We start from the raw sequence: 26015 nt of genomic DNA on the forward strand, positions 1-26015 counted from the left end.
CAACACACCAATCCTATTAAGTTGTTCGTTCATCAAAAAACTCAACACTTATTATTATTTTGATTGTATTGATTAATCCTCTATTTTGTTAATAGATCCTTCTTCTCATCATTGTTATTGAGAAAACAAGAATGGATCCTAATAATAATAATTTACCATCTTCAACAATAGATTCCTCCCCTTCATCATCATCAAACAAAAAGACTAAGAAGAAACTTACCTTCTCTTCCTCTACTGATAATACCCAACAAAAACAACAGAATGTCCCATCACCAACAGGAGGGAAGAAGAACGTTTCCTTCCGAGGATCTTCATCCAATGAGGCAATTTCATCCTCTGCTGCTTCCTCTTCAAAAAAGAGTACTAGTATTAGTATTAAACCTTCTAGTAACAGTAGCTTTATTCCAGAAACTCCACCAGATCATGTGATGGCCTCCAATTCATTGAGAATGAGATATCTATCGGATGATATGATTGAGGGAGATTCGTCCGATGATGATAATAGTAAATCAGATTCATCTGCGAATGGAGATGATAATAGAGCTGCTTCTGTGATTAGTACGAGAACTAATTCACAGGGATTAATGGATTTGGAAGATCAAGATGTGATTGAGGAAACACCAAAAAGGCCATCCATTAGAAAATCAGCAAAATCTGTAGCTTATACAATGGAACATTTGGGAAATAGATCTTCTTTCTATGATTTTGAAACTATTGGAATGCATCGATCAGCTACGAGATCAAATTTCACAGGAAGAACTATGGATCGTTCCATGTCTTTTTATCCAGGTTCTGCTGTGAGTCCTAGTTCTAAGCTCACTCAACAAGAATTCAAACGTAGAAATTCAATTAGAAGAATGAAATCAGTATTTGACTTTTCGAGAGATGAAAATATGCTCCACGATGGACGTGCCTTATTTTTTGATCCTGAAAGAGGAGCTTTTATTGGAGGATCAGAGGATGATTTAATGTATTCAGGTGGAATGAGTCAAGATGAAGATGAAATGAGTGAATCAGCAAAGAAAAAGTTTTCGTACAGAGCCAAGAAGTGGATGAAGGAAAAGTATGCTGCCTTTGTGGAAAAGTTAAAGATTGTAATGAGATTTATCTATACTATCACTTTTGGAGTTTTATTGTTTTTGATATTTAATTTATTCTCTGGATTGAGTTTCATTACAGTCTTTGGGGCTGATTATGGCAAAACCTTATTTAAATTATCCTTCTTTATGCTTAATCCGTTTAACAAGAGAGTTTTCTTTGGATATTTGATAGAGCAGACAACCAGTGGTGCAGGAGAAAGAACTGGGTTGTTATCTTCTTCAAACACCTCATCAGAAAAGCAAAAGAAAAAGTATCCAATCTCAAGGTTAGTGAAACACTTGTTTTGGGTGTTACTTATTGGACTGCCAATGACTTTTGTACAATCATTTATTGTCATTATGTGTTGGTTCCCAATTATACCAATTCCAATTTCAAAACTCATTTTCAGTATTAACAAGAACATGTTCTTGCCAAGTTTTATTGATTTGACCATTACAAGGAGAGTGGAAACATCAAATTCCAATTCAATTAATAACGAAGATAATGATGAAGAGAAGAAGGAAGAAACCTAAGATAAATCCATTCACATGGTTGATCCTTTCACTTTCAAAGCATTCAAGATGAAATTATTCTCTATTAGAGTTCCACTCATCAACTTGCTTCCTCTCGTTGCCTTAACTATTGGACTTCATTATGGTATGGAAGATGACTTTACAACCAAATATAGTATGGTCATCTTTGCCTTGTCAATTGTTGCTGCCATGCCTCTTGCTTTCATTATTGGCCATTGTGTTGAATCTATTGTTGCTCAAACTTCATTTGTTTTTGGAGCATTGTTGAATGCCACATTTGGTAGTATAATTGAACTGATATTATACTTCTTAGCTCTGTACAAGGGGTTGCAGGGTGTGGTTGTGAACTCTGTAAGTGGTGCAATCTTAGGTGCTGTCTTACTTACTCCAGGGCTTGCCATGGGCTGTGGAGGTCTTAGATACAGGGAACAATACTTTAATAGATATGCTGCAGGTGTTTCCAGCATCTTGTTATTCATTGCAGTTGTTGGTGCCTTCTTGCCATGTTTGTACTACTTGTCATTTGGTGTTCAGCAATTGAAATGTGGCCAATGTTTGAATGGTTTGCCATACAATAGAACGAAGGAAGAGCCAGATATTTATTCGAAAGGACTATTATCAACTAGTACAGCACCTTATTCATCATTTTCATCCAATATTGAAGGAGTCAACAATCCTCCTGAAGCTGATTCCTCTTGGTTTGATACTGCTAAACGTAGCTTTAAGAGTTTGTATGGTAGAAAGTACAAGAGGCCCAACAAATCAGTTCATGGAGCGAACCTTAAAGAAATTACCAAAAAGACAACAATTGGAACAATTTATGGGGCTCCTGTCGAAATTGCTCCTCGCTCCTTCTCACCAATGGATGAAATTCAAAATTATCACACCTTATTGGACTTAAAATCTGCAGATTTATTATTGACCAGTAATTATACTCCAGTGAGTAATTTCACCAACAACAGTACCTTTAGTATTCGGTGTGTTGGTTGTGATATTTCATTGGAAGACTTTGTCCATGATCCTCTCTATGAAAACAAGGTGAGACCACTTGCATTCACAGCAGCAATTATCTTACCATTTGCCTACTTTTTCGGATTATTCTACAGTTTGAGAACCCACAGATTCTTAATGCAAAAACCACCAAAGAAGGGATTCTCTGGAGAAGGAGAACACCAAGAAAAAGAGCCAGAAGATGACCAAGAACAAGAGGAAACAAACTCAACAAAAGGAGATCAATTAGATGATAATAAGAGTGCTAGTAAGGCGTCAATGGAAAATCTGAAAGATTCTGACAGCGAAGGACATGACCAATCTCTAATTAAATCAGAAAAAGACGAGTCGAACAAAACAGAAGAAGAGGAGGAGGAAAGTATTTGGCCTATCTGGTTGGCTATTTTAGTTCTCATTTTGTGTACTGCAGCATATTCGTTCGTTGCAGTTATGACTTCAGCACTTGGTAAGTTTGTTTTTTACTATATTTCTCAAATATTTAAATGAAATTGTTAACTCGTTCATCAACAAATTCAGAACCTGCCTTTGAAAGTATTGGAGTTAGTGCAGAATTTGCTGGATTAACCTTCATTGCAACTGTGCCAAGTATGGGCGAATTCCTCAATGCAATTCAATTTGCCTGGATGGACAATGTTACACTTGCTTTGGAAATTGGTAACGTTGCTGCTATTCAAATTTCTCTCCTTCAAATTCCAGCTCTTGTCTTGGGATCCTTCCTCATCTTTGAAGGAAATGAAAATATGATTTTTTCCCTTACTTTCCCTCAATTCAATTTGATGGCCATCTTCTTCTCAGTTCTCATGTTGAATTACATTAGTAGAGATGGACGTAGTAATTACTTCCACGGACTGGCTCTGGTGTTTGTCTATATTTTCATTGTGGTTGGATTTTTCTTCATTTATCTGTAATTTGTCAAGTTGGATTCAAAAATGGAAAAATTCCATAAACTAGTTTTGGTATCGATTTAAATTCAAAGAAATAAATAATTCAATTCTTTCGATTCAAAGAAGAAATAAATACTAATTTACACCAAATGCAAGAGTCAAGCGATATTCCTTTGAATCCAATTTTTATCTATCATTCTTTCGAATAGAATTGTTTTCTTCTCTGATCTAGAGGAACTAAGAAAATAGTTTTGCAAGTCTGAAAGCTGTCAAACTCCGTTTGACTCCTGAAAAATCCCTTAACAATCTCAAAAAAAAAACAAGCATGACCCAACAACTGCACTCTTTCTCCGGAGCTCATCTCCTCCTCATATTATTGTTAATAAATAACAGTATTATTGGCCTCGTGACTTCACTCTATGTTCCAGTTTATATCATGATGCCACTCAATACAGTGAATTCAGACGGATCGTTGAATAATCCAGAGAAAATTTACGATTACTTGCAACGAGTAAAACAAGTAGGAACAGACGGGTAAGTTTGATGATTGTGTTGAATATTTCAATTAATTTCAATGTCATCAACTAGAATAATGATTGACGTTTGGTGGGGAATTATTGAACCATCTCCCCAACAATACAATTTCAATGCCTACATGCAACTGTTTACCATGTGTCGACAGGTGGGTTTAAAGGTGGAGCCAGTTCTTTCCTTTCATCAATGTGGAACCAATGTAGGTGATGCATGCTACATTCCATTGCCATTGTGGATTCATCAAGTGGTGGGTGATAAAAATCCAGAGATTTTCTACACTGACCAGAATGGACACAGAGACAGGGAGTATCTTTCGCTAGGAGTTGATTCGGAAGCACTATTTCCAAGCAATGATTCGAGAAGAAATAGAACTCCTCTCGAAATGTACGAACAAGTTATGATTCAATTCAATGCTACATTTTCTTCGTTTATTAAGGGTGGAGTAATTGATACGATTGAGATTGGTCTAGGACCTGCTGGAGAAATGAGATATCCCTCCTATCAGTTGCAAGATAATATGTGGAGTTTTCCTGGAATTGGCGCATTTCAATGGTGAGTTTTTGTTTTCAATGTTTCTGTTCAATAACACAAGAAAAATTTATGAATTATTTTCGAATACTTTCTGGATTAGTTATGATCGATATATGCTGCAAGATTTGGCCAAGGCAGCGAGAGAAGTAGGTCATCCAGAATGGGGAAAGACAGGTCCGGCCAATGCTGGCAATTACAACTCTCGGCCATTCGAAACTGGTTTCTTCTCTGAGAATACTTTTGATAATTATGATTCCAGTTATGGTAAATTCTTTATTGGATGGTATACAGCCAAACTTATTCAACATGGTGATGCCATTTTGGGAAGAGCTAGATCAGTATTTGGTCAATCAAGCAAATTGGCAACCAAAATAGCAGGCATTCATTGGTGGTATTATACATGGAGTCACGCAGCTGAACTCACGGCCGGTTACTACAACACGATCCATTACAATGGTTATATTGACATTGCCAAAATGTTCAAAAAACACAATGTAGAATTCCAATTTACATGTTTGGAAATGAAAGATCGAGAACAACCCTCCGATTGTGCATGTGGTCCAGAAGAGTTGGTTGCCCTCACACGAGAATCAGCTTTCAATTTGGGATTGAAATATGGAGGTGAGAATGCTTTGGAAATTTTGGGAAATTACGCAGCAAATCAACAAATTGCAAAACAGTCGATTAGTGACGGCAAGTCAATTTCTAGTTTTACATTTTTGAGAATGTCAGATGAGTTGATGGCTAGTTCTCAGTATATGGGAAGTTATGCTAATCTTGTTTACGTGATGCATAATTTGTAATTGGATTCGAATAAAATTTGGTGGAATACGAAAGGTATAGTTTGTGAGTTGTCGATGATCAAGTGATTGTATAAAATGAATTTTGTTAGCAGAGAAATGGTTTCTTTTGTTTTGGACTTTGAATTATGAGCTAGGGAGGTCAATGTTCTATAAATGAATCTAACGTGCATTTTGTACGATTGACTAAACTCCTTATCCGAAACTTGTCTGTTAAGTATCGCGCGAGCATCAATAATAATGGTAGATATGCAGTTGACTAGTGCACTCTATGCATTTTTATATTCTAAACATTGCATACCATTAGAACAATCAAAAGAACATTCGAATAATTTATACTAATTGACAAGATCTCTTTTCCAAAAAATACAGATCTGGTATTCAGAGATAACCATCATTGTTATTTTCATGCAGCGATAACTCAATTGATAGATACCAAGTAGTTGCTTTCTTATTCGAAAGTAGTCGATTCTATCAATGTAATTACCAGTTATTGTCGAAACCGGGTCTATATTTGGTATGTAGCACTTATCCTGCACAAAATAAGAAACTCAAAGCCAATTTTTGGTAGATAAAAGTTTAGACAACTTTCGCTCTCTTTCGTCCAAATTAAAAAAATTGTCAACACACAACAATAGCATGCCAACCTCCACCTCAACAGCTGCTGCAGCCACATCAAGGAAACAACGTGATGGGTATGAATTATTAGTCATTCCACTTGAAGCAGTCATTGGCTATACGAATCTCTTGTCGAAAGAAAACCGAAACTCATTATCAAGCTTTAGAAGTCATGATTCGGCAAATTCATCAAAAAGTAAAACCACCAACACCACAACCAACCTTTCGTCCAATTTACCAATTGACATTGCTCCACTCGATGAATTACGTTGTAAATTTGAAAATCACATTTCGAGTGGTGAGTTGAAAAATTGTGCCACATTGAATTTGCAAAAATTGCAATTTCTTGACAGATTTTACGATTCCAAGAGGAAGAAACCTATCAAGTTTGAGAGAAAGATATTTTATTCGAAATTGAATAGTTTTATATTCGAGTTGATACAAGATTCGAATTGTCAAGGATTGATTATTCAGAATACAGCAGTTGAGAATGGTTTCTTATTGCAATTTGATATGATTCAATCAGAAAATGAAGGAATGATTCCACTTTTCTCTGAACATGCATATATTCGAAACTGGTTTTCGAAACAACAAGCTAATTACAAATTATTTATGGAAGGAAAAGACATAGCACAAGAGATTGACATTGATAATGGTCAATTGGGTTTAATAGTTAACATGTTCTATTCAGATTTGAAAGAATTTTTCTTTTACTTTCAAAAACACGAAACTAAATATTGTAAAAACTGGATTGAAGATAATATTCTAACACTTCCTAAATTCCTCCTCGTTGACTTGAAAGCCAAACAAGATAAGATTGCTAAATATAGAGATTTATTGGTTTACAAAGAAGAGGATATGAACAATAGGATTGTTCTAGATTCGGATTTTGAATTTATTTATCATTTGGCTGAGCATACGAGTGATTGGAAACTTTCTAAACATTCGAAACTTGGTTCCTGTCATGTCTATTCATCCAAGGAGAATTACACAACTGTTACAGGAACGAAAATCCAGAAATATGTCCACACTGTAAATATGAGTATTGAAAAGTGTACGAAAGCTTTCTTTTCATACGATGCAAAGGATTTAATGATAATCTTTGGTGATTATAGAGATTACAAGGAATTGGATAACAGCAATTCATTGAAAAAGTATAGTAGTGTGGTGAGAAGTTGTACAGTGGATTTTGGAAGATTCTTCTCGAAACGTTACTTGGAAACTGTCTTTGCCACAAAGGGAAAATTTGTGGGTTCTGAATTGGTTGAGGCTGTCTATCTATTCAAGACTTGTGACATTGCAAATAATCAAAAGGAACAGAAAAACAGATGCATGACTATTGGAGGAGCCATTCTCCAAAAATGTGGAGCTAATTCCACACGTTTCACAGACATCAAAATGTTCAATGTTGGTGGAATCTTACAAAAGGATTTCATAATCAATAATATTGGAATTAAGTTGTACATGAAGCAGATTCCTTCCTACATGGATGGCATGACTAAATCATTGGAAAAGATGGGCGGAAAGGTTGATGAGAATGAGAAACCAATTTGGAGAACTTTCTGTGATTATGCCAGAGCCAACTATAAAATTGATCCAAATGAATTACCAGTGTTGGATTAATAAATGTATTATTTGTTCAATATTCTTCACAAATTATTACCAAATCGGTCAATCTATTGCGTTGATTTTTCAATTTTTCCATTAATGAGTTCTTCCTCAAATTATTACATTTACCATTGAACTCTTCAATGATATTTCCCTGCTCATCTTGATATTCATTAACAAAATTGTCTAAAGCTTGAATTACTTCCGGTATGATTTGATTTTCACTTTTTACATATTCTACAGAAAAGAAATCCAGGTAGGCTTCAATACTCTTTTCCCTGTCAACAACTTCCATACAATTATATTCAAATCCATCCATTAATTCGTACCAATTAATCTCAAACAATTCATGATATCCTCCACCACACAATTCTTTCGCAACATTCAAAAATTCATTTCTGAAAGCAATAGAAATAGGTTTTTCGTGATAGTATCTCAACTTGGAGAAGTGATTCACATCCGCTCCATACTTCAACAATACTCTAACTTTATCCAAACTTCCACTTTTTGCACAAACATAGAGAATGTGATAAGCTTCCCAAGAGTCCCTTGTATATATTTCATTTGCATTTGCTTTATAATTCTTCAATAGCCATTCTCCCATCTTGGCCAAATCCGAATCCTTTCTTTCTCTTTCTTCATCTCTAATCACTCGCTCATTGTTATAGTCAACTTTCTCATTCATACATAAAACTTTCCAGAGCCAACTTTGTGGAAAACCCTCATTAGAACAAAACTCACATGATCCATATTCTTCAACAAGCCTTTCCAGCTGCCCAATAATCCATTCGGAATCAACAAGAACACTCTCGGAATGATTGAAATCATCATCATCACAAATTTTCGAATTTTTAAATAATTTAAATAAATTAATTAGTAAAGGATCGTTTTTCTGCAGTCTTTCCAAGTGATGATCGATATAGAGTGAGAGTAAATGCTGAACATCTCGTTGCGACATTTTTTTTGAATGAATTTTTCAAGTTTACAATGAAAATTTGTTTGTTTTTCCTTGTGTGTAAAATATTAAGGTTATCCAGTAATTGACACAGCACGTTTTCCACGAGATTACTGTAAATAACTCATCAACACATTACAAATGTCAGTAATCAAAAGATATCAACTGAACTTACCGGTTAATTACAAAACCACAGGATTCTTTACTGAAAATCATGATAATGGTTTCCATTCCAGACTTACATGTGTATTCATACCACAACTAACAAATATCAACAAAGAATCTTCATCTCACTTTACAATTCGGCTTATAAATTATTTCCCGCCAATTATCCAAAATCTACAACAAAACAAAATAGAAAAAAATGCACCAACTTGAAGCCTTGATGTCGCTTTAGATTACCTTAGAGACGGCCAAATACCAAAGAAAATGATTATTATATGGAAGAGTCCAAAACGCTTCTTTTTAATGATTCCAAACATGTCAAGTACCTTCTCAAGAAGAAATTTGCACTTCATGTTTTTTTGACTTTCTCACTAATTATGAGAGTAACCCGTAAAATTTGGGTATGGACTGTGAAAGGAGCTTTGCTAAAATATTTTGTTACTTTCATCCTTTGTGTGTTGTTCAATAATCAAACAGATGTTGTTGTTTGGCAGAGAAGCAAAATATTAAAAAAACATTTTAGATGACATCGAATAACTCTTCATCCTCGAATGGTGGGGATAGCACTTCTACTACTTCAGAAACCACAACGACAGAGAGAATGAATTCTCCACAACAAATGTCATTAACTGTCAACAATAATCAGCCGCAAGCCAGTGTTTCAACACAGTGTGAAATCGAATTGGCAGATATAAAGGATAACCAGATTTCTCCTAACTCTGCTGAAGAACATATTAAATCCTCTGAAACTAGAACACCAAGTGATTGTGATGACGTCTTATCCACTACTGCTGAAGTTAACTTTGATTGTCAGTCACCAATGAAAAAGCCAACATCAAAGTGTGATTTTGAAATTCCAACTTCACCACAATCGTTGAATCCAGCTGGATCCAGCACCACTAACCTAATTTCTGATGATAAGCTTGTGAAAAAGTTACCAAACAATAGCAAGTCAGTCACAATGATAACACAAGAAGAACAAGCATTCGATACCAAAACTGTAAATAGTTACCAAAGCAAAGCAACCTCTAAGACATCAAAGACATCAGGCGGGTTTTCAGTTGCCACTTGTTGTGGTACTGTGGAGCTAAACTGTATTCGTGTCTTGTCAATTCTAGGTATGATGATCAACATTATTGCCTTTGTTGCCATGGCAGTTGTGATTTCAGTTGCCTTCTCCGTCTCCACTACTAACGAAACTGAATTGTTGATACTCAGAGCTGATGCTAACTTGATGAGTGAAGTAGCTGCTTCTTCACTAAAGATTGCCGTGTATTCTAATCAAACCGAACCCTATATTTCCAGATGGAAAACAACTAAAGATAAGGCCGTTGCAGCTATTGCTTCGATCGTTGATGCCCTCCCACCCGATGTTTTCCTCAGACTTCTCAATGGTTCTACATACTTCAACTCTAGCGCAATTCCAGTCAATCCCTATGAACAACAAGTGGTAAACCTGTTAAAATCAGGCAAGCAGAAGGAAGCCATCACTCTCATTGAAAGTAAGAATTATACTTCCTACTCTCTTGGATGGAAGAATGTGGTTTCTAACTTGTTGACCTATGCAAAGGAATTGGCAAGAAACAAGAATGATTACTTGTTGACCTCTTCAAGTGTCAACATGGGTCTCATTGGTTTTTCAATTCTGCTGGTTGTTCCAATTGTGTTGGCCATCTTTATTATGGCCATCAATAGAGAAGGTGTTTCTCAAAAACGTCTCAAAAAGGCAAATGCTGTCATGTTACTCGACACACTGCAGGATCATGCACTCAAAGCACTCTTTAGAAAGCATTGTGAAACTGAAAGATGTTTGGAATCATTTGAATTTTTGGAAAAGATTCATTACTATAAGGAATTCTGTAATGACTCATTCGATATTCAAGTCAAACTTTATGACAGTAGTCACCCAACACAAACAGAAAAGAAGTCCCTCGAATCCGATCTCAAGGAAGTTGAACAAAAGAAGTATGAGGTTGCCTTTGAAATTTTCACAGAATTTATTGATGAACATGGAGAAAAGGCACTTGTTGTCACAAGCCATTTGTGTGAAGATGTCAAGATGAAATTGGATCATTTCAATACAGGACAATCAGACCATTTGAGTGACGAACTATTCGACAAACTTCAAACTGAAGTTGCCATCCACTTGTTGGATTGCCATGCCAGATTCAAGCAAAGTATTGCATTCCAAAAGAAGATGAAAATTCAAGATATTCGTTCCAAAACCAAGATTACAGGTAAATGAATAAGTTGATTTTTATCAAAACCTTCCTTGGTATTGTATCATGAATAAACCAAATTACCGAAATTACTTTTTGGTTTTATTCTTGGCGAGTGGTATTCGATTATTTCGAATCGTCGGCACTCTTGTCAATTATTTGCAGTACTGTCATTTGTAAATGTTTCTGCACATTATTGATCATCCATTGTCAGGTGTTTCAAGTGAAAAGTCAAATGAATGAAATGTTATCTAGATCACTAACCAAACCTTGCAACAGAATCTGGTACCAACAAGATCACCAGGGATTCCAATAACTCTTGACAAGCGAAGTTTTTTTCATCATTTTTCATTCATTTCAATTATATATACTTTGAGTAATCCAAGTATCCAATGGAATATTGATAGGACTTGAATATTTATCCAATGCAATCTCTTCTCCTTTCATTAGATTTTCAGAAAAGAGAGATTTTGATTTTTCACTTCTCAGTTCCTTGTAAGTTGAGTTTGAGATGTGAACTTGATTGACCTTTCCTGTTGCTTCCATCATTTGAGCAATTTCAACTGCAGGTCCAAATAAATCATATGTTCGTTTCACTTTTCCAACAACTGCTGCGATCACATCATTTCCAGTGTGAATTCCCAATCGAACTGATAATAAATGATCAGTATTTGTGTAGGTAGTATATTGTTTCATGTTTCGAATCATTGCAAGACCTCCCTTTACAATGTTATCTGCATGATTGGTCTCACTCTTCGAAAGACCTGAAGCAACAAAGTAACAATCACCAATGGTCTTGATTTTCTCCAAATTCAGTTCAGTACAAACATTGTCAAAGAGTGTGAAAATGTCATGTAAGATTTTGACAACATCTTTTGGTGATTTTCTTGAAGAGAAATCAGTGAAACCAACCATATCACAATATAACATGGAGCAGGAATCGATTGTGTCAATGACAGTCTGGCCCATGCTCAATCTTTCTGCAATACTTTTTGGGAAAATCTTTTCTGCAATTCTTGTCATGTGTTCTTCTGGTGTTGACAATGATTTGTAATCTCTGAGATAGGCCACATAGGATGGTTTTCCATCAGTGACAATTTGTGAAATTTTAATTTCCAAAGAAATGATCTTTCCAGATTTGGTTTCTCCCTTCACTTTCCGTGTTACATCCACAACGCCATTTTCTCTACTTCGACATCTATCCAAATAACTGTCATGTTTCAACCTATCTCTACTGTTGCAAATAATCTTGACATTTCTTCCAACAATTTCCTTTGGTTCATATCCAAATGTAGATGAAGCTGCCTTGTTAAAAACTTGAATAATTCCCTTGTCATTAATTGTAATGACTGGAATGATACTTAGATCAGTAATAGCATGTTTGAAAGAGTTTGTAACAGCTGCCTGATGTTCATTATCAATTTCCTTGAAGAATTTCAAATAGACACAAAAGTGAATTTCTTGAAGTTTCTTAATTGGAATAATTCTTGCAGTTACAATGAAGAATTGTTTAAGCATGGTAGCTTTGGCTCTGAGATATCGTTCCTCTGAGAGTGATTTCCTTCTTGTTGCTTTTTCTTCCTCACTCAATTGACTATATGGCTTAATATCATCGAGATAGTTCTGATCAGATCCAATTTTATCTGCCTTCAGAGTGCTATTCTCTGTTGGACCCAAGAATTCATACATGGCTTGATGAAGTTCAACGGAGGCATCATCCAAGAATAATTCACTAACATGTTCTCCCATTGCACTGAATGAATAAACTCCAAATAAATCCTCTGCTTCCTTATTAAGAAACTCAATGGATCCAAGTTTGTCAAAAACAAGAACTGGAAATCCACAATGAACAAATTGATGAACTAAATAATTCAATTGAGAGAATTCTACCTGATGTGTAAATCCAACTTCATCACAAATTTCTCTCTGACTCAATACAGTAGTATCTGTTGTTGACCTGATTGAAATTTCACTTGTTGTATCAGAAAAGTTTCCATCAGATTCTTCCAATCGTTGCTTCAATTTTGAAAGGAATCTTTGATTAATTGACTGTTTGTATCCTTGATCATTTCTTGACATTCCTCTATCCACAGGAGGTGGTCGTTCCTGAGTGGTGTTTGTTGTTGGTGTTGGTCTTTGTTTTGGTACAGAACTAGCTTCTCTCATATAGACACTACTCTCTCTTTGAAGTGCCCCTCTTGGAAGCTCAGAAGATCTCGTCACTACACTATTTTCTCTTTGAAGTTGACCACGAGGTCTTTCAGAAGATGACGACTGATTCCTGACAGAGTTTTCTCTCTGTAAAAATCCTCGAGGTGCTCCACTTGTCATGATGCTGTTCTCTCTCTGGAGAGTTCCTCTTGGATTTTGAGAGGCAATCATCAGACTATTCTCTCTTTGTAAAACAGAGGTTGCTCTCCTATTAGAGGAAGTCATTTCAGTAATTGGTGTCTTTTCTGTTGTTGAGGTAAAAACTGAATTTTCTCTCTGGAGAGTTCCTCTCTTAATCATTTGTGAATTTGATGAAACCAGAGGAGGAGGAGGAGCCTGTTGTTGAAGAATATCCTTTGTAACAAGTAAGGAAGATCCCTCTCTGATGAGTATTCCTTTTGGTTTTGATGACTCGCCTGCTATTGAATTATCTCTAATCAATCGAAAACTTGGCTTTAAATCCACACCCTCCAGAATATTCCGAGAACTTGATGTATTGATTGATGAGGAATCGAGTGGAGCTGATGATACAGAGCTTGTTGGTTGCTGTTGATTTTGCTTCTTTGCCAAGAATTCTGCAAAAGCTAGTTGATGTTCATCGAGTAATTGTTGAGTGGAGGAGCTTATCTCAACACTGCCTCCACTACCAGAATTCATGTTATTCTTTGGAGTTGGTTTGAAATTCACACCAGAGAGAATATTCCTCGAACTCTGACTATTCAATGTGCTTTTTGGTGATGAAGAATTTTGAAGAGAAATTGCTGATGGTGAGGAAACTTCAGGTTGAGCTTCTTGTATGGTTATCTTTTTAATCATGGTACCTCCAGAGCCAGCCAGTATATTCCTCGAGCTCTGGCTATTCAATGCGCCACCTGTTGTTGCTATCTGTTCCTTCTTTTGTGCAATGTATTCCCTTAATTCCCGATCATCATCATCATTGCTTAATTGAATTTTTCTGGATGATGAAGAGAAGCCATTGGCATTCAGTGGAATCTTTCCATTGTTTGCCATCATGATGGAAGAATTGGCAAATATATTTCTCGAACTCTGATGATTGAATTGTGCTGATGATTGTTGAGCTGTTGTTGGAGTTGTTTTCATCTTTTGAGCCAAAAACTCCTGTAAGGCCTTCTCATCTTCATTGTATCCATACAAATCGTCCATCTTTTCTTTGTCAATAAATGTACAAGGTAAATTATCTTCCGTCTTATTAAGGCACTTAATATTCTTCTTCTTCTGCTTCCAATTATTGAATTGATAATACAAAAAACAAACTCTAGCAGCAGTAGCAGAACAATACAAGTTGGGTTGATCTTTTTCTTTTACGTTAACTGTTTTGAATATTATTGTGTTTGCTAGTTTGCAAGTTTCCTTGCTTGTGTGAAGAGTTTTTTCTAAACCTCAAATCAGAAGTTCATGATGCCTTATTCTTAAAGTGCGGATGAGGGCACTTTATGACCAGTTATGGAAGAGAGCTGTTGTGTGAGATTCTAAGGGCCTTGTTGAGGGAACAATTTCACAATTACATTCATCAAGCATTGAAATCATGAAAAGTCTTGATATTTAATATATATATAAATAAATGGTCGAAAATTGATAAAGAAAATTTGAATATTTAATTTCTTGTGAATTTGTAATGAAATAATTATTAAAATTGAGTATTTAATTATTCAATTTTATCCTTTTCCAATACTTTTGAATGATCCAATTGTTTTGGTATTTCCAATGAATTTGAATGTTTGGAAGAAACACAACAAAATGCCCAAATTATTAATCCAAACAAGAAAATCAGCAAAATTCCAACAATTACCATCAAGAATGCAATCACTACAAATGCAATTCCATATCCAACAAGTAAATTAAACAAAAATTCCAAATCTTCTTCTTTCCATCCCCATTCCTTTCTGAGATAAATTCCTATTCGAAAGAATTGATCATAAATTTGTTTACGTGTTGGATCGGAGAGTGTTTCATAGGCTTTAGTCATTTGGGAATATTGTTCTGTGAGGAGGGAAAAGTCACTCCGATTAAATCCGAATTGTGTTAGAGTTTCGTCTGATTGTGGAGATTCGTCTTGAACCAAGGATTGAATTTGTTCATATCTTTCCTTGACGGTTTTAAATTTCTCGTTAATTTCTTCGATAGTTGCTGAACGTGTTAAATCCAACACTGAATAAAAATCGGAAGTTTCTTCTTCATCTTGTTGGAAACTAGAAGAAACTAGAACCACAAGAATTGACATGAAAATTAAAAGGATAATACCTCTCCCAACCATCATTGATGCCATTTTTTATTTTAATATTAAATTAAATAATCAAATAATTAGCTCCTTCTATTTCTAGAAACAAAGTTTCCTAATTTGTAATCAAATCGTACAAAATGAAACCTCCAGAAATTGCCAAAGAGGTAGCAATACTAATCTTCCATCCTCTGAAAAATCCAGAAATTCCTTCTTCCTTATAAGTTTTTTGGAAACAATCCAAAGTTCCAGAAAAAGTTTTTTCCTTCTTGTCAGCTTGAACTTGAAGTTTTCTTTCGACAGTTTCCAATGGATAGCAGATGAGAAAGTTGGAAAATGAAATGAGTTGGGCGATTAGGAATTTGGCCCTGATGTCGTTTGGATATGGATTGACACTTGTCAAAATGTCATACATGACAAAATAGGAAAATCTGTATACGATTAATTTGATTAAGGAAGCGTCAAGACCAACAAATAGAGCAGAATAACCATTGGTTTCAATAGTCTTCTTTAAAACATCGATTGGACCTGAATATTGTCTCTTGCCAATTGTGTCAAATGCCAATTTAAATCTGACATAGGCTAATGGTCTTGTAAGAGCTTCCATGGCAGTTCCTATCAAAGCTCCACCAACTACATTTCTCAAATAGTACTTTCCCAAGTCAGTGCTTGGATCAAATTTTGGGATTATATTGAAAATCTTCATTAACATTGGAGAAAACATGCCAGTCAAGATATTTTTCAATAATTCAACAGGAAATCCTCTGAACCAACTGGAAATTCCTTGATCTTGTTTAATTTGTTGCAGGATTGTAATGGTATTCAACTGTTTATCACCAATTTGCTTGGCCAATTGATGATCGGCTTGGTGAGATTGAAGAATGCATGCGGCTGTGAAAAGAGGACAAATTGGCAATTTAACAAGTAGACTGGACGAAACCTTTGCTACAATACCGACGGTCACCTGTACGAGTGGGCTGTTGTTGCTTGTTTGCATTTTTTTGTTTTGACCGACGATGAAAAAAATACCTCAACAAGACCATCCTCCGGATACGGAAGGGAGTAATTTGCTTGCTGACAGGATTTTTGTGTTAGAGAGAGCAATTAAAACCTACCAAAAGGAAAACAATAATCTCCGTGACTATCTTCAACAACTTGTAAATATATGTAATGGTCACCCGTTATTGAATAATAATAATAATAATCCCATCAAACCTGTAAATAATAATCTGATCAATACCCAACCATCAGAAAATGAAAATCTATTTATTACTAGAAATCCAGTAAATGTTAGAAATCTACCAACTAGTAGAAATTTAATTAATGGTGGAAATTTCTTGACTGAGACAGTTCAAATATGCGATAGTAATCCTAAAAATAGAACTGTCAGTTATGCTGATATTACAAGATTAGCTCCTATTAAAGCTCAGCCATCTATTAAGAAAACAATAGCAAAACAAAAATCAACAACTAATAAGATGAAAAGAAATATGGCAACTAATACTAGACCTAACAAACGTAAATCTAATTACAATCTTAATCAAATAATTAATGTAATTTGCTACAAAGATGTTACTAACGAATTTGTTGAACAAATTACAGACCTACTCGGTGACTCTGTAATCATTAGAGTTAATCGATACTGTAATAATATTATTAATGTAATTTGCCCTGATGAAACCAGTTATAAAGAGTGTTTCAATCAATTAGTGCAAGGAAGTCATGGAGGAAAATTCATATTAGAATGCTTTCCATCTCCAGCAATCTTTAATCCTAAACCTTTAGCACTTTCACATACTACTTCCAGTAAAACTACTCACCTTAAAATGCTAGAAAATATTATTAGCAAATATATATTGGAAGATAATATTTCTGTTGAGGAACTCTACACTAACTATTCTCATAACCAATTTATAATTAGAATATCATTTGAGGATCAAACTATTTGCTCTCAAATGGCACAAAATCTTGGTTTAAATCAATATAAAACTATTGAACAGATTAGAAATGAAACCAAGGAGACAACATCTCAATGCTCTATTCCAATTAATTATACTAATGATGAAATTAAAAAAGGAATTATCCAAGCATTTACCAGAATTAATAAGACTCTCCAAGAAAACAATCTTACCATTACTGATACAACTAACCGCTCTGGAACAACTAAATACAAATTAATTAAAATTGTACACAATGATATGGATGAAATGAATGAATTTTGCAAGAAATCTATCTCCCTAAAGGATAAACAAAGAAATCATAGTGGAAATGGATTTAAATTTAAGCCATCTATTCAAATATTGGATTCTAAAATCCAAAGGAAAAGTAAATTACACCCATATCTTCCTCAATTAGAGTTATCACCTATTGATAAACTCGTATTTATTGATGAACCAATTAGACAACTACCAACTACTACTATTGTTAAATAATAATAATAATAATAATAATAATAATAATAATATCACAAATGCAAATAATAGAATTGATAAAATTGAAAAAAGTATTATAGATTTAACTCAACAGCTCATGCTCACTAATAACAATATTAATAATATAGTTGAAATACTTAAACAAGCAAATATTATTAGACCTAATAATGATAACAAAATGTTAAATAATCCTAATAATAAGATGTTAGAGGATTCTAATAATAGTAATAATAATATGTTAGATGATGAATTAAGTTCATCATCTAATCCATCTACTCTACCTTGAGTAGAACCACAACAAGTTTAAGGCTAGCGTGCTATAACGTAAATGGTTTATATAAGCACGCAAGCCATAAATCAGTTACTCCTGAATTGAAATCCATGTGTTTAACACATGGAATTCACTTTATGAGTTTAACTGAAACTCACTTAAATACCCCAGAACTAGAAATAGAAGTCAAAAACTCTGGATCAGGGTACCTATTATTTAACTCATTAATGAATACAAGAAAAGGTTGCAAAGGTACTGCAGCTATGCACTTTCTAAATAATTATAGAAAGCGCAATATTACAAATAATAATCTCGTACCTGGAACATTACAATGGACACGATTCGAAAGTCGTGGAATTCCAATTAACATCTTCACAATTTATCTTAGTGGAAGATAATGATTATGACAATGAGGAAGAAGCTCTTAATAGCTTTATTAATGCTGCCCTCACAATTAAAGATGAACATATTATTTTAAGTGGTGATATTAATATTGATACAAGAAATCCCACTAGTAAAAGAGAAAAAGACTGGCTATGGATACTTAATCTACTCAGACTAACCGAATTACAAACATCCAATAATACTTGGATAAGAAGAGTTCAATCTAATATTTTTGAATCGAAACCTGATCATGTCTTTGTGTCAAAAGACATAAGAATAGTTAAAGAAGTGCTCATGCCTCCATTAACCACTAATGATCACATTCCTTTCTATATAGATCTCGAATTTAAATCTAACTTAACCTGGAGACCTTACTTTAGTAAGAGTAAGAGAAAGAAAATATATGAAGAAATTAATAAGTCTCCTATAGATAATTTCAAAGAGTTAAATCAAGCTATCTTGACTCAAATTAACAAATATGGCTCCAAAACTGATAGATTAGGTGTTGGTCGAATCTCAACAGCCTATAAAGAAGAAATTCAAGATTTGGAAGAAGAAATTCTTCACAAATTAAATAATGAAACTATTTCTCAATCAGAAATATCTGAATTACAAACATTACTGAAAGAAACTCATATTAAAAATGGAAAACATATTAAGGAAAAATTGATAGAAGAATTCAATGATAGAACTTCATCTAAAATGTATCAATTTGATAGAATGGTTCATTCCAAAGAAATTAAATGGAAAGATATTAATTTCGAAGAAGAGGAAATTTTAGAATACTTTACAAATAAGTTTACCTCGACTAATCAACTTCCAACATTCATTCCAAGTAGATCAACTATTAAAGAAGGACCAAATTGGACCAACTCGATCCATATAGAAGAATTGGAAAAAGCTTTAAAACGTATGAAATCAAATACCCCTGGTCCTGATCTAATTTCTCTGGATATTATTAAGCATCTCACAGAAAAAAATCAGAAAATTTTATTGAACGAATTTAATAATTGCCTAAGAATAGGTGATATCTCTGAAGATTGGAAGCAAGGATGGGTGAAACTCATTCCTAAAAGAGATATCACTTCTCTCAGTGACATTCGTCCAATCACTATTTTACCTACATTTTATAGAATTTTATTTAATATTATAGCCTTTCGACTTAGATCTTGGGCATCATCTCATATAAATATGAGACAACAAGCATTTATTACAGACAGAAACACTTTAAATCATGGTGTCCTTCTATCATCATTAGCTATGAAAACTAAGAAAAGAACCTTCATTCTTGTTAACCTAGATATTGAAGGAGCTTATGATGCTGTAGAATTGTCAGTGATTAAAATGGCACTAGACCATTGTAAATTTCCTAACGAACTCACTCAATTTATTATTAATGCCTATAGCAACCATGAATTGAGCCTAGAAATTGATAATCATCTATCCACAAAATTTACAAAAACTCGAGGAATCCCACAAGGATGCCCATTGGCTCCTCTTATATACGATTGTATCACACAATTAATTATTGATAAAGCAATAGATAAATGGAAAATACCAATCAAACCAAACAAACTATGTGCTAATGATATTGCACTCTGTTGCTTTGCAGATGATATGAATGTTGTCTGTGACAGATATGCCAAATACAATGACAGGCTAGATAACATACATGACTGGCTAGGTCAACTACTTTTTAAACTAAATGCAAAGAAATCAGTTGCAACTCTACTACCTAAAACAAGCAAAGTATCTCCCAAAATTAAGGGTACACCTATTCCTAAACAAAAAAACCTTAGGATACTTGGACATTATCCATGGGATGATATTCTGGTTCGACAAGATATCCAAAACAAAATTGAAAAATTTACCAAATCTTTGAAATTTCTCCCATTATTCAAAATTGAACCAGATAACCTTAAACAAATTATTCACGCTAAAGCTATTAGCTTATTTACACACCTTTCTAAAATTAACTTAATTCCTCTGAAAAAGGCACAACAAATTGATATAGCCATTAGAGGAGCAATTAGAAGAAAACTATATATGGACAGGAAAACACCAACCAGCTTATTCCACTTACCATTAGAAAAAGGTGGATTAGGACTACCATCTATTGTAGAATTTTCTGAAAGAATGAACCTAAGAACCATGACCTTAATTGCTAACAGTAACAATTTACTCGTCAAGAAAGCTTTCAAACATGGTATCAAGCACTGTGAGGAAACGAAAGACAATATTTATTCGAAATGGCTACTAGTACTAAAAGAATACAACCTCACACTTAAGAAAAATGAAATGAAATTCAAGTTGAAAAAAATCAAAACAGGAAATAATTTTGATATTCACACTGACGGATCAAGACTCGAATCAAAGACTGGAATGGGGATTAATATCTATGATTGCTCCAATATGAACACTCCAGTTAGATCTTTATCCCTCCATATTAATGATCAATATTCAAATAATGTAGCTGAAATATGCTCTATTATTACAGCAGCTAAAGTTATCCCAAGAGACTCCAAGATTAAAATCCATACTGATAGTAATGTGGCAATTGAAGTTCTCAAAGAACGATATAAGGGAAACTTTCTACCACTAAAAAAAGCCTTCTTTAAAACCATTAAGGATAGAAAACTTGAATATGAATTCAAGAAAGTTGAAGCTCATAAGGATAAGGAAAATATCAAAGTTGATTTATTGGCAAAGAATGCAACTCTGAAACCTAAAATCTTTGATATCCGTAAACTACTCTTTAATCAATATATCCTCACAAAGAACGATATTATAATCTTTGACTATAAGAGGTTAACTACCTCACAACATTTAAGGCTAATGCTTGACAAGATAGAGAGTCACCCCAATCACATACCTAACCTAGATTGGAACTCTATCAACGTCAGCTACCTTAAATCCCATTTGTCTCCTAAATCTAAATATTATATTTGGAGAAACTCTTCAAATGCCCACATCAATTTTGGTGAGGGTAAAAGTTTCTGTCATGATTGTAACACAGAATCTGACCTTAATCACTATATTCATGAATGCCCTGCTCTGGATAGTGCCAGATACTTTTGCTTGTCAAAAATATCTGATATTCTTGATCAGAGAGAGTGTAAACTCACTCATATTCAATTCAGACCAGAAAAGCATCACCATGTACTCTTCTTCCACCATTCTGGAACCACATTCTTCGAAGATGGATACGTACAACAATACCCAGACATTGCAGAGAAATGGCCTGAGATCCAGGGAGCCATTTCTAACTTTGTCGGCCGCTCCTATAGATATTATTATATTGACTCAATGTAAATTTACAAATTCAAAGAGAATCTGAATAGATTCGTTATTATTGCAATAAAAGATTTTTTTGTTTTGATCGTCCCTCAAAAAAATACCTCAACGTCTAGTACGTTTGTGCGGTTTTCTAGATTGACCAAGATGCAAGTAGCACAGCGCTAAACTATCGCCGTAACTTTCGGCATCGAGGTTTAGATGGATTCAAACTATGTATTGTTTATTCTTGTCTGTAGAATAACATATAGCTATCTTCTGTCAAAGATTTAAAGCAGGTTTCTTTAGTTTAGCACGGGCAAAACAATGTAAAGATACCGAGGCGTGGAGAGTAATGATTTAATTATGAACAGAAAGGAAATTTTATAAGAATATAATCAAAGAGAATAGATATTGTAGAACGTTACGTAAGAATTTTATTGCAGCGTAAGAGATGGTATTGGATCACCTTCTCGATATCCTTGACAGATATTTCAGATGCTTCCCCATTTAATTTTCTATTATTTCGCGATGTTTACTTTCCCTATGGTTTCCATTAGTCACGGTCTAACTCTTGATTAGTTTCCAACTATGCAACTTAAAGGCTAGGCGATAACTCCACTCCTAAAAGTCCCCGTCCAATGACGAAGCTGTGAATGAACTTTGTTCCTACGATACACACTCCAAAAGTACACCATCACAAGAGTGTTTGGTCGAGAATCTGAATAGATTCGAAAAATTGTAGTGTATAATAATCGGTATTATAAATTTTTTTGTTTTGATTGGTTTTTACAAACAGCCCATGCATTAAATTTGTGATATTGTGAAATGATTTTGATTGAGTGGTTTCGATGAACTTTTTGCTTCTTCCAAATGAGGGTTGTTTAATGCATGGCTGTTTGTAAGCAAATAAAACGATGCAACAAAGTTTCCAATTTAGCATTTGACCTCTAGAAAATATTTAGAATTCTAGTAGTAAAAATTAATGCATAAAATAATTGATGACATAGGTATCTGCCTACTTCGTTAATGTTTTACATTTTTTTTCCAATATCGTGAAGCAGGGGTTCCCGAGTGGTCAAAGGGGGTAGACTCAAGTTCTACTGCGCAAGCTTCGTGGGTTCAAATCCCACCTTCTGCAAATTTTGTTTTATTTTTCTTCATCTTCGAGATTGGAGCTTTTCTTTACCAATGAATATGTTCCAGTAATTCCTTGTATCTATGGTTGAAAGATGATATTTTACAAATAAGAGATTATTTAGAAAATCAACAAAGATTACAAGCACCTCAAATTTTCTTGCTAAAAATGCTATTAATTTTGTTAGCTCAATATTTACTTTTTCTTTCCGCCACTCGACACATTGAATTTAAAGTGCAAAATATCACCATCCTCTACCTCGTAGGTCTTTCCCTTCTCCTTGAGCTTTCCATTATTTTTACATTCCGATTCACTACCATATTGCTTGTAATCTTCAAAACTCATAACTTCAACACAAATAAATCCCTTTTCAAAATCACTGTGAATTTGACCAGCAGCAGCTGGGGCCTTCATTCCTCTCTTGATGGTCCATGTACGCACATGTTGACCACATGTGAAATAATTGATGAGATTAAGCATGGCATATCCAATCTTGATAATATCTGCCATCTTGGAGTTGATTCCCTTCTTGATTAATTCTTGTCTCTTTTCTTCATCAGTCTCTTGCCATTTCTTTTCAAAGGCAGCACTGTATGGAATGACAGGTTCAGCAATTGCACTCTTAGAAGTGACATATTCTCTAATCTTAATGACATGCTCATTCTTTTCTGGATCCACAACATCTTTTGGTGTCATATTCACAAGATAAATCATTGGTTTAGAGGTCAACAATTGGTGAGGATTGAGTAATTCAATATCCTTACTAGCCCAATCACCAAATCTCACTTCCTTTCCTTCCTTCAACATTTCCAATGCCTTTTCGACAGCAACGAGTTCAGAAGCCTTCTCCTTCTTTTGCTTTCCCATCTTTTCGAGTGGTCCCTTAACATTTTCCAAATAGGAAATATCCTTCTTGATCAATTCCTGTTCAATGGTTTTAATATCTCTCACTGGATCAATACTACCCTCAACGTGAGTAATATTCTTCGATTCGAATGTTCTTACCATATGGAAAATGGCATCAACAGCTCTAATATGAGAAAGGAATGCATTTCCCAATCCTTCACCTAATAATTATTTCCAATCCAATTCATGAATTATTTGAATTTAAAAATCCACATTTTCACACACACAAAATATTCACAAAAACACTTCTCACACTCCTAAAACAAACCTTCTGAAGCATTCTTGACCAATCCAGCAATATCAGTCACATTCAAAATAGCTGGGGCATTATCTGTTGCTCCCAAATGTTTCACCAACCAATCATATCTCTCATCTGGCACTGCAACATGACTCGTGCTCGGATCAATGGTACAGAATGGAAAATTCTCAGCTGGCACTGAAGAATTGGTGAGAATGTTAAAGAAGGTTGATTTACCAACGTTTGGCAAACCAACGATGCCAATATTCAAGTTGGTTCCCACTCTGCCAAAGGCAATATTCTTATTTTCTGTTGTTGTTGAAGAAGACATTTTTTTTGAGCTGATTGGAGAGTTATCATGATTCTTGTTGAAGTTGTGGCGTTGGCGAAAATATTACCAAATGGAGAAAGGAGTCGTTCAGTGCACTGATTTATTTGGCACGATTATTATAACTATCAGTTCTCTAAAAAAATTAAGAGTTTTGTAATAAATCTTTAAATTACTTTGGAAAATAAAAAGAAAACAAAAAGATGCCTCCCTTGGGAATCGAACCCAAGACCTCTGTCTTACTAGGACAGCGCTACTGCCAACTGAGCTAGGAAGGCGCACATTTCATTAAAATCCTTAATAAAATTGTTTTTCATATATGCAGCTTTCTTTTTTATTACACAATAATCAAAATGAGTAGTAAAGCAAGAATGATCCAATTTCCAATTAGCTTCTCTGCTGATGAAACCTTTGTGCTATTTGCTGGTTGAATAATTGGTTGACTTACGGTTGGTGTTACCATTGGCGTCACAAAAGTTACATAGACCAATCCTTCAGTTTCCTTCACTGTGAATGTATTATCTTTTGAAACAGTTACATTTCTTCCAAAAATATCTACTACTGAACTGGCACTATTTGCCTTAATATTAACTGAAGCTCCAGTTTCAGTTGGCAACAGGACAATAACTGAATCATTTGAACTCTTAAATCTCATAGCAGTTACAGAAGGGTGTTCAATTTGAATATATCCATCAAATAATCTATTTCTTACGATTGAACTCAATTGCTTGACGGCTTTCATGGCTGGCTTGTCAGTATAATTATTGAAAAGCAAACCGAAATTGTGTTCTCTATTTGTTGGGTCAACTCCATCATTTCTCAAATCGTAATAAATGTAAATTGGGAAACCAACTGCGCATGAGGAGAGTAATCTTCCTACTACATTATTAGCATGAAGTCTCAATGCTGCTTCGTCCAATCCATTCGAGTTTGAGTCGAAATCAGTTGCTGTGAGACCCCATTCAGTATCCCAAACAGGTGGCACCGTAGAAATCAAAGATTTTTGAGCACTTGTCAATGTAGATGCCTTTCCTTGAAGAGTGGCATTGATGTTATCATTAATAATTGATCTGAACTTTCTAGTCAAATCTGGGAATCTTCCGAATGGTGATTTAGGACTACCAACTCCATAAGGATGCAATCCTATTCCAGAAAACAATTGAGAACCATTCTTTGAGGCAGCACCACCTTCAGATGTGAAACCTCTCACAAAAGTATACGAAAAACCAGCGACACCAGTTGTAGAAACTTGAGCATTTGGGTTTCCCTCTCGAATGGCAGCAACTGCAGCTTTTGATAATGCAGCATAAGTAACTGGAGTGAATCCCTGAAGATCTGCCTCATTATAAACCTCGAAAATAACATTCTCATTAGCGTAATGCTTAGCAGCTGCTCTACTATAATTAGCAAAAGCTTCGATGGCGATATCGGTAGTTGGTGGAGTAGAGGCACTTCCAGTGTAGAGAGTATTGGAATAGGTTAGAATGAACAATGCTTTCAATCCTCTCAATTTCAATGCAGTCAACAATGTGTCATAAGAAGCAAAGTTGTAAACTTGTTTGGTTGTTTCAACTGATGACCAGAACAAATCCATTCTAATCCATGAGAAACCACCTGCTTGACAGCATCTAATCCCTTATCATCACTCGAAAGAATA

General features: G+C 34.6%; 10 protein-coding genes and 2 non-coding genes across 12 annotated transcripts in view; 5 read left to right on the forward strand and 7 right to left on the reverse strand.

The window, feature by feature from the left end:
- Window positions 1-3842: 3842 nt before the first annotated feature.
- Window positions 3843-5466, forward strand: NAEGRDRAFT_82846 (beta-amylase). The gene is made up of 3 exons (XM_002669147.1): window positions 3843-4042; window positions 4097-4594; window positions 4674-5466. The coding sequence occupies exons 1-3, from the start codon at window positions 3945-3947 to the stop codon at window positions 5374-5376; spliced, it is 1299 nt and encodes a 432-aa protein (XP_002669193.1). The 5' UTR covers window positions 3843-3944; the 3' UTR covers window positions 5377-5466.
- A 546-nt stretch (window positions 5467-6012) lies between these two features.
- NAEGRDRAFT_54371 (uncharacterized protein) lies at window positions 6013-7614 on the forward strand (the record flags this gene model as incomplete). Its single annotated transcript, XM_002669148.1, has 1 exon — window positions 6013-7614. One exon carries the CDS (start codon window positions 6013-6015, stop codon window positions 7612-7614), a length of 1602 nt encoding a protein of 533 aa, XP_002669194.1.
- A 16-nt stretch (window positions 7615-7630) lies between these two features.
- On the reverse strand, window positions 7631-8557 carry NAEGRDRAFT_75861 (uncharacterized protein; the record flags this gene model as incomplete). Its single annotated transcript, XM_002669170.1, has 1 exon — window positions 7631-8557. The coding sequence occupies one exon, from the start codon at window positions 8555-8557 to the stop codon at window positions 7631-7633; it is 927 nt and encodes a 308-aa protein (XP_002669216.1).
- A 685-nt stretch (window positions 8558-9242) lies between these two features.
- Window positions 9243-11048, forward strand: NAEGRDRAFT_82216 (RGS domain-containing protein; the record flags this gene model as incomplete). The annotated part of the gene is made up of 1 exon (XM_002669149.1): window positions 9243-11048. One exon carries the CDS (start codon window positions 9243-9245, stop codon window positions 10962-10964), a length of 1722 nt encoding a protein of 573 aa, XP_002669195.1. The 3' UTR covers window positions 10965-11048.
- A 247-nt stretch (window positions 11049-11295) lies between these two features.
- NAEGRDRAFT_82217 (uncharacterized protein) lies at window positions 11296-14313 on the reverse strand (the record flags this gene model as incomplete). The annotated part of the gene is made up of 1 exon (XM_002669171.1): window positions 11296-14313. The coding sequence occupies one exon, from the start codon at window positions 14311-14313 to the stop codon at window positions 11296-11298; it is 3018 nt and encodes a 1005-aa protein (XP_002669217.1).
- Window positions 14314-14815: 502 nt separating this feature from the next.
- Window positions 14816-15391, reverse strand: NAEGRDRAFT_75864 (DnaJ domain-containing protein; the record flags this gene model as incomplete). Its single annotated transcript, XM_002669172.1, has 1 exon — window positions 14816-15391. The coding sequence occupies one exon, from the start codon at window positions 15389-15391 to the stop codon at window positions 14816-14818; it is 576 nt and encodes a 191-aa protein (XP_002669218.1).
- A 112-nt stretch (window positions 15392-15503) lies between these two features.
- Window positions 15504-16385, reverse strand: NAEGRDRAFT_75865 (mitochondrial ADP/ATP-transporter; the record flags this gene model as incomplete). The annotated part of the gene is made up of 1 exon (XM_002669173.1): window positions 15504-16385. One exon carries the CDS (start codon window positions 16383-16385, stop codon window positions 15504-15506), a length of 882 nt encoding a protein of 293 aa, XP_002669219.1.
- Window positions 16386-16404: 19 nt separating this feature from the next.
- NAEGRDRAFT_60001 (uncharacterized protein) lies at window positions 16405-21787 on the forward strand (the record flags this gene model as incomplete). Its single annotated transcript, XM_002669150.1, has 3 exons — window positions 16405-17713; window positions 18378-19385; window positions 20565-21787. The coding sequence occupies 3 exons, from the start codon at window positions 16405-16407 to the stop codon at window positions 21785-21787; spliced, it is 3540 nt and encodes a 1179-aa protein (XP_002669196.1).
- Window positions 21788-22808: 1021 nt separating this feature from the next.
- Window positions 22809-22889, forward strand: NAEGRDRAFT_t819. Its single transcript has one exon. It is a non-coding gene; the product is annotated as a tRNA-Leu (tRNA).
- Window positions 22890-23081: 192 nt separating this feature from the next.
- On the reverse strand, window positions 23082-24361 carry NAEGRDRAFT_44877 (uncharacterized protein; the record flags this gene model as incomplete). Its single annotated transcript, XM_002669174.1, has 2 exons — window positions 23082-23953; window positions 24061-24361. The coding sequence occupies 2 exons, from the start codon at window positions 24359-24361 to the stop codon at window positions 23082-23084; spliced, it is 1173 nt and encodes a 390-aa protein (XP_002669220.1).
- A 201-nt stretch (window positions 24362-24562) lies between these two features.
- On the reverse strand, window positions 24563-24636 carry NAEGRDRAFT_t823. Its single transcript has one exon. It is a non-coding gene; the product is annotated as a tRNA-Thr (tRNA).
- Window positions 24637-24695: 59 nt separating this feature from the next.
- The window catches only part of NAEGRDRAFT_82220 (uncharacterized protein), a gene marked incomplete at both ends in the record, with an annotated part of 3363 nt that continues 2043 nt past the window's right edge, over window positions 24696-26015 (reverse strand). Inside the window, one exon of the mRNA XM_002669175.1 lies at window positions 24696-25986. Within this exon, the coding sequence (XP_002669221.1) occupies window positions 24696-25986 (1291 nt within the window). The remainder of the gene's footprint in view (window positions 25987-26015) is intronic.

The sequence above is a fragment of the Naegleria gruberi genome, assembly GCF_000004985.1.
Source record: "Naegleria gruberi genomic scaffold NAEGRscaffold_86, whole genome shotgun sequence".
NCBI classification, from domain to species: domain Eukaryota; phylum Heterolobosea; class Eutetramitea; order Acrasida; family Naegleriidae; genus Naegleria; species Naegleria gruberi.

Coding starts and splice junctions, on each gene's coding strand:
- NAEGRDRAFT_82846 (XM_002669147.1), top strand. CDS start 3,945: ATGATGCCACTCAATACAGTGAATTCAGACGGATCGTTGAATAATCCA. Junction 4,043..4,096: donor AAACAAGTAGGAACAGACGG/GTAAGTTTGATG, acceptor GTCATCAACTAG/AATAATGATTGACGTTTGGT. Junction 4,595..4,673: donor GGAATTGGCGCATTTCAATG/GTGAGTTTTTGT, acceptor TTTCTGGATTAG/TTATGATCGATATATGCTGC.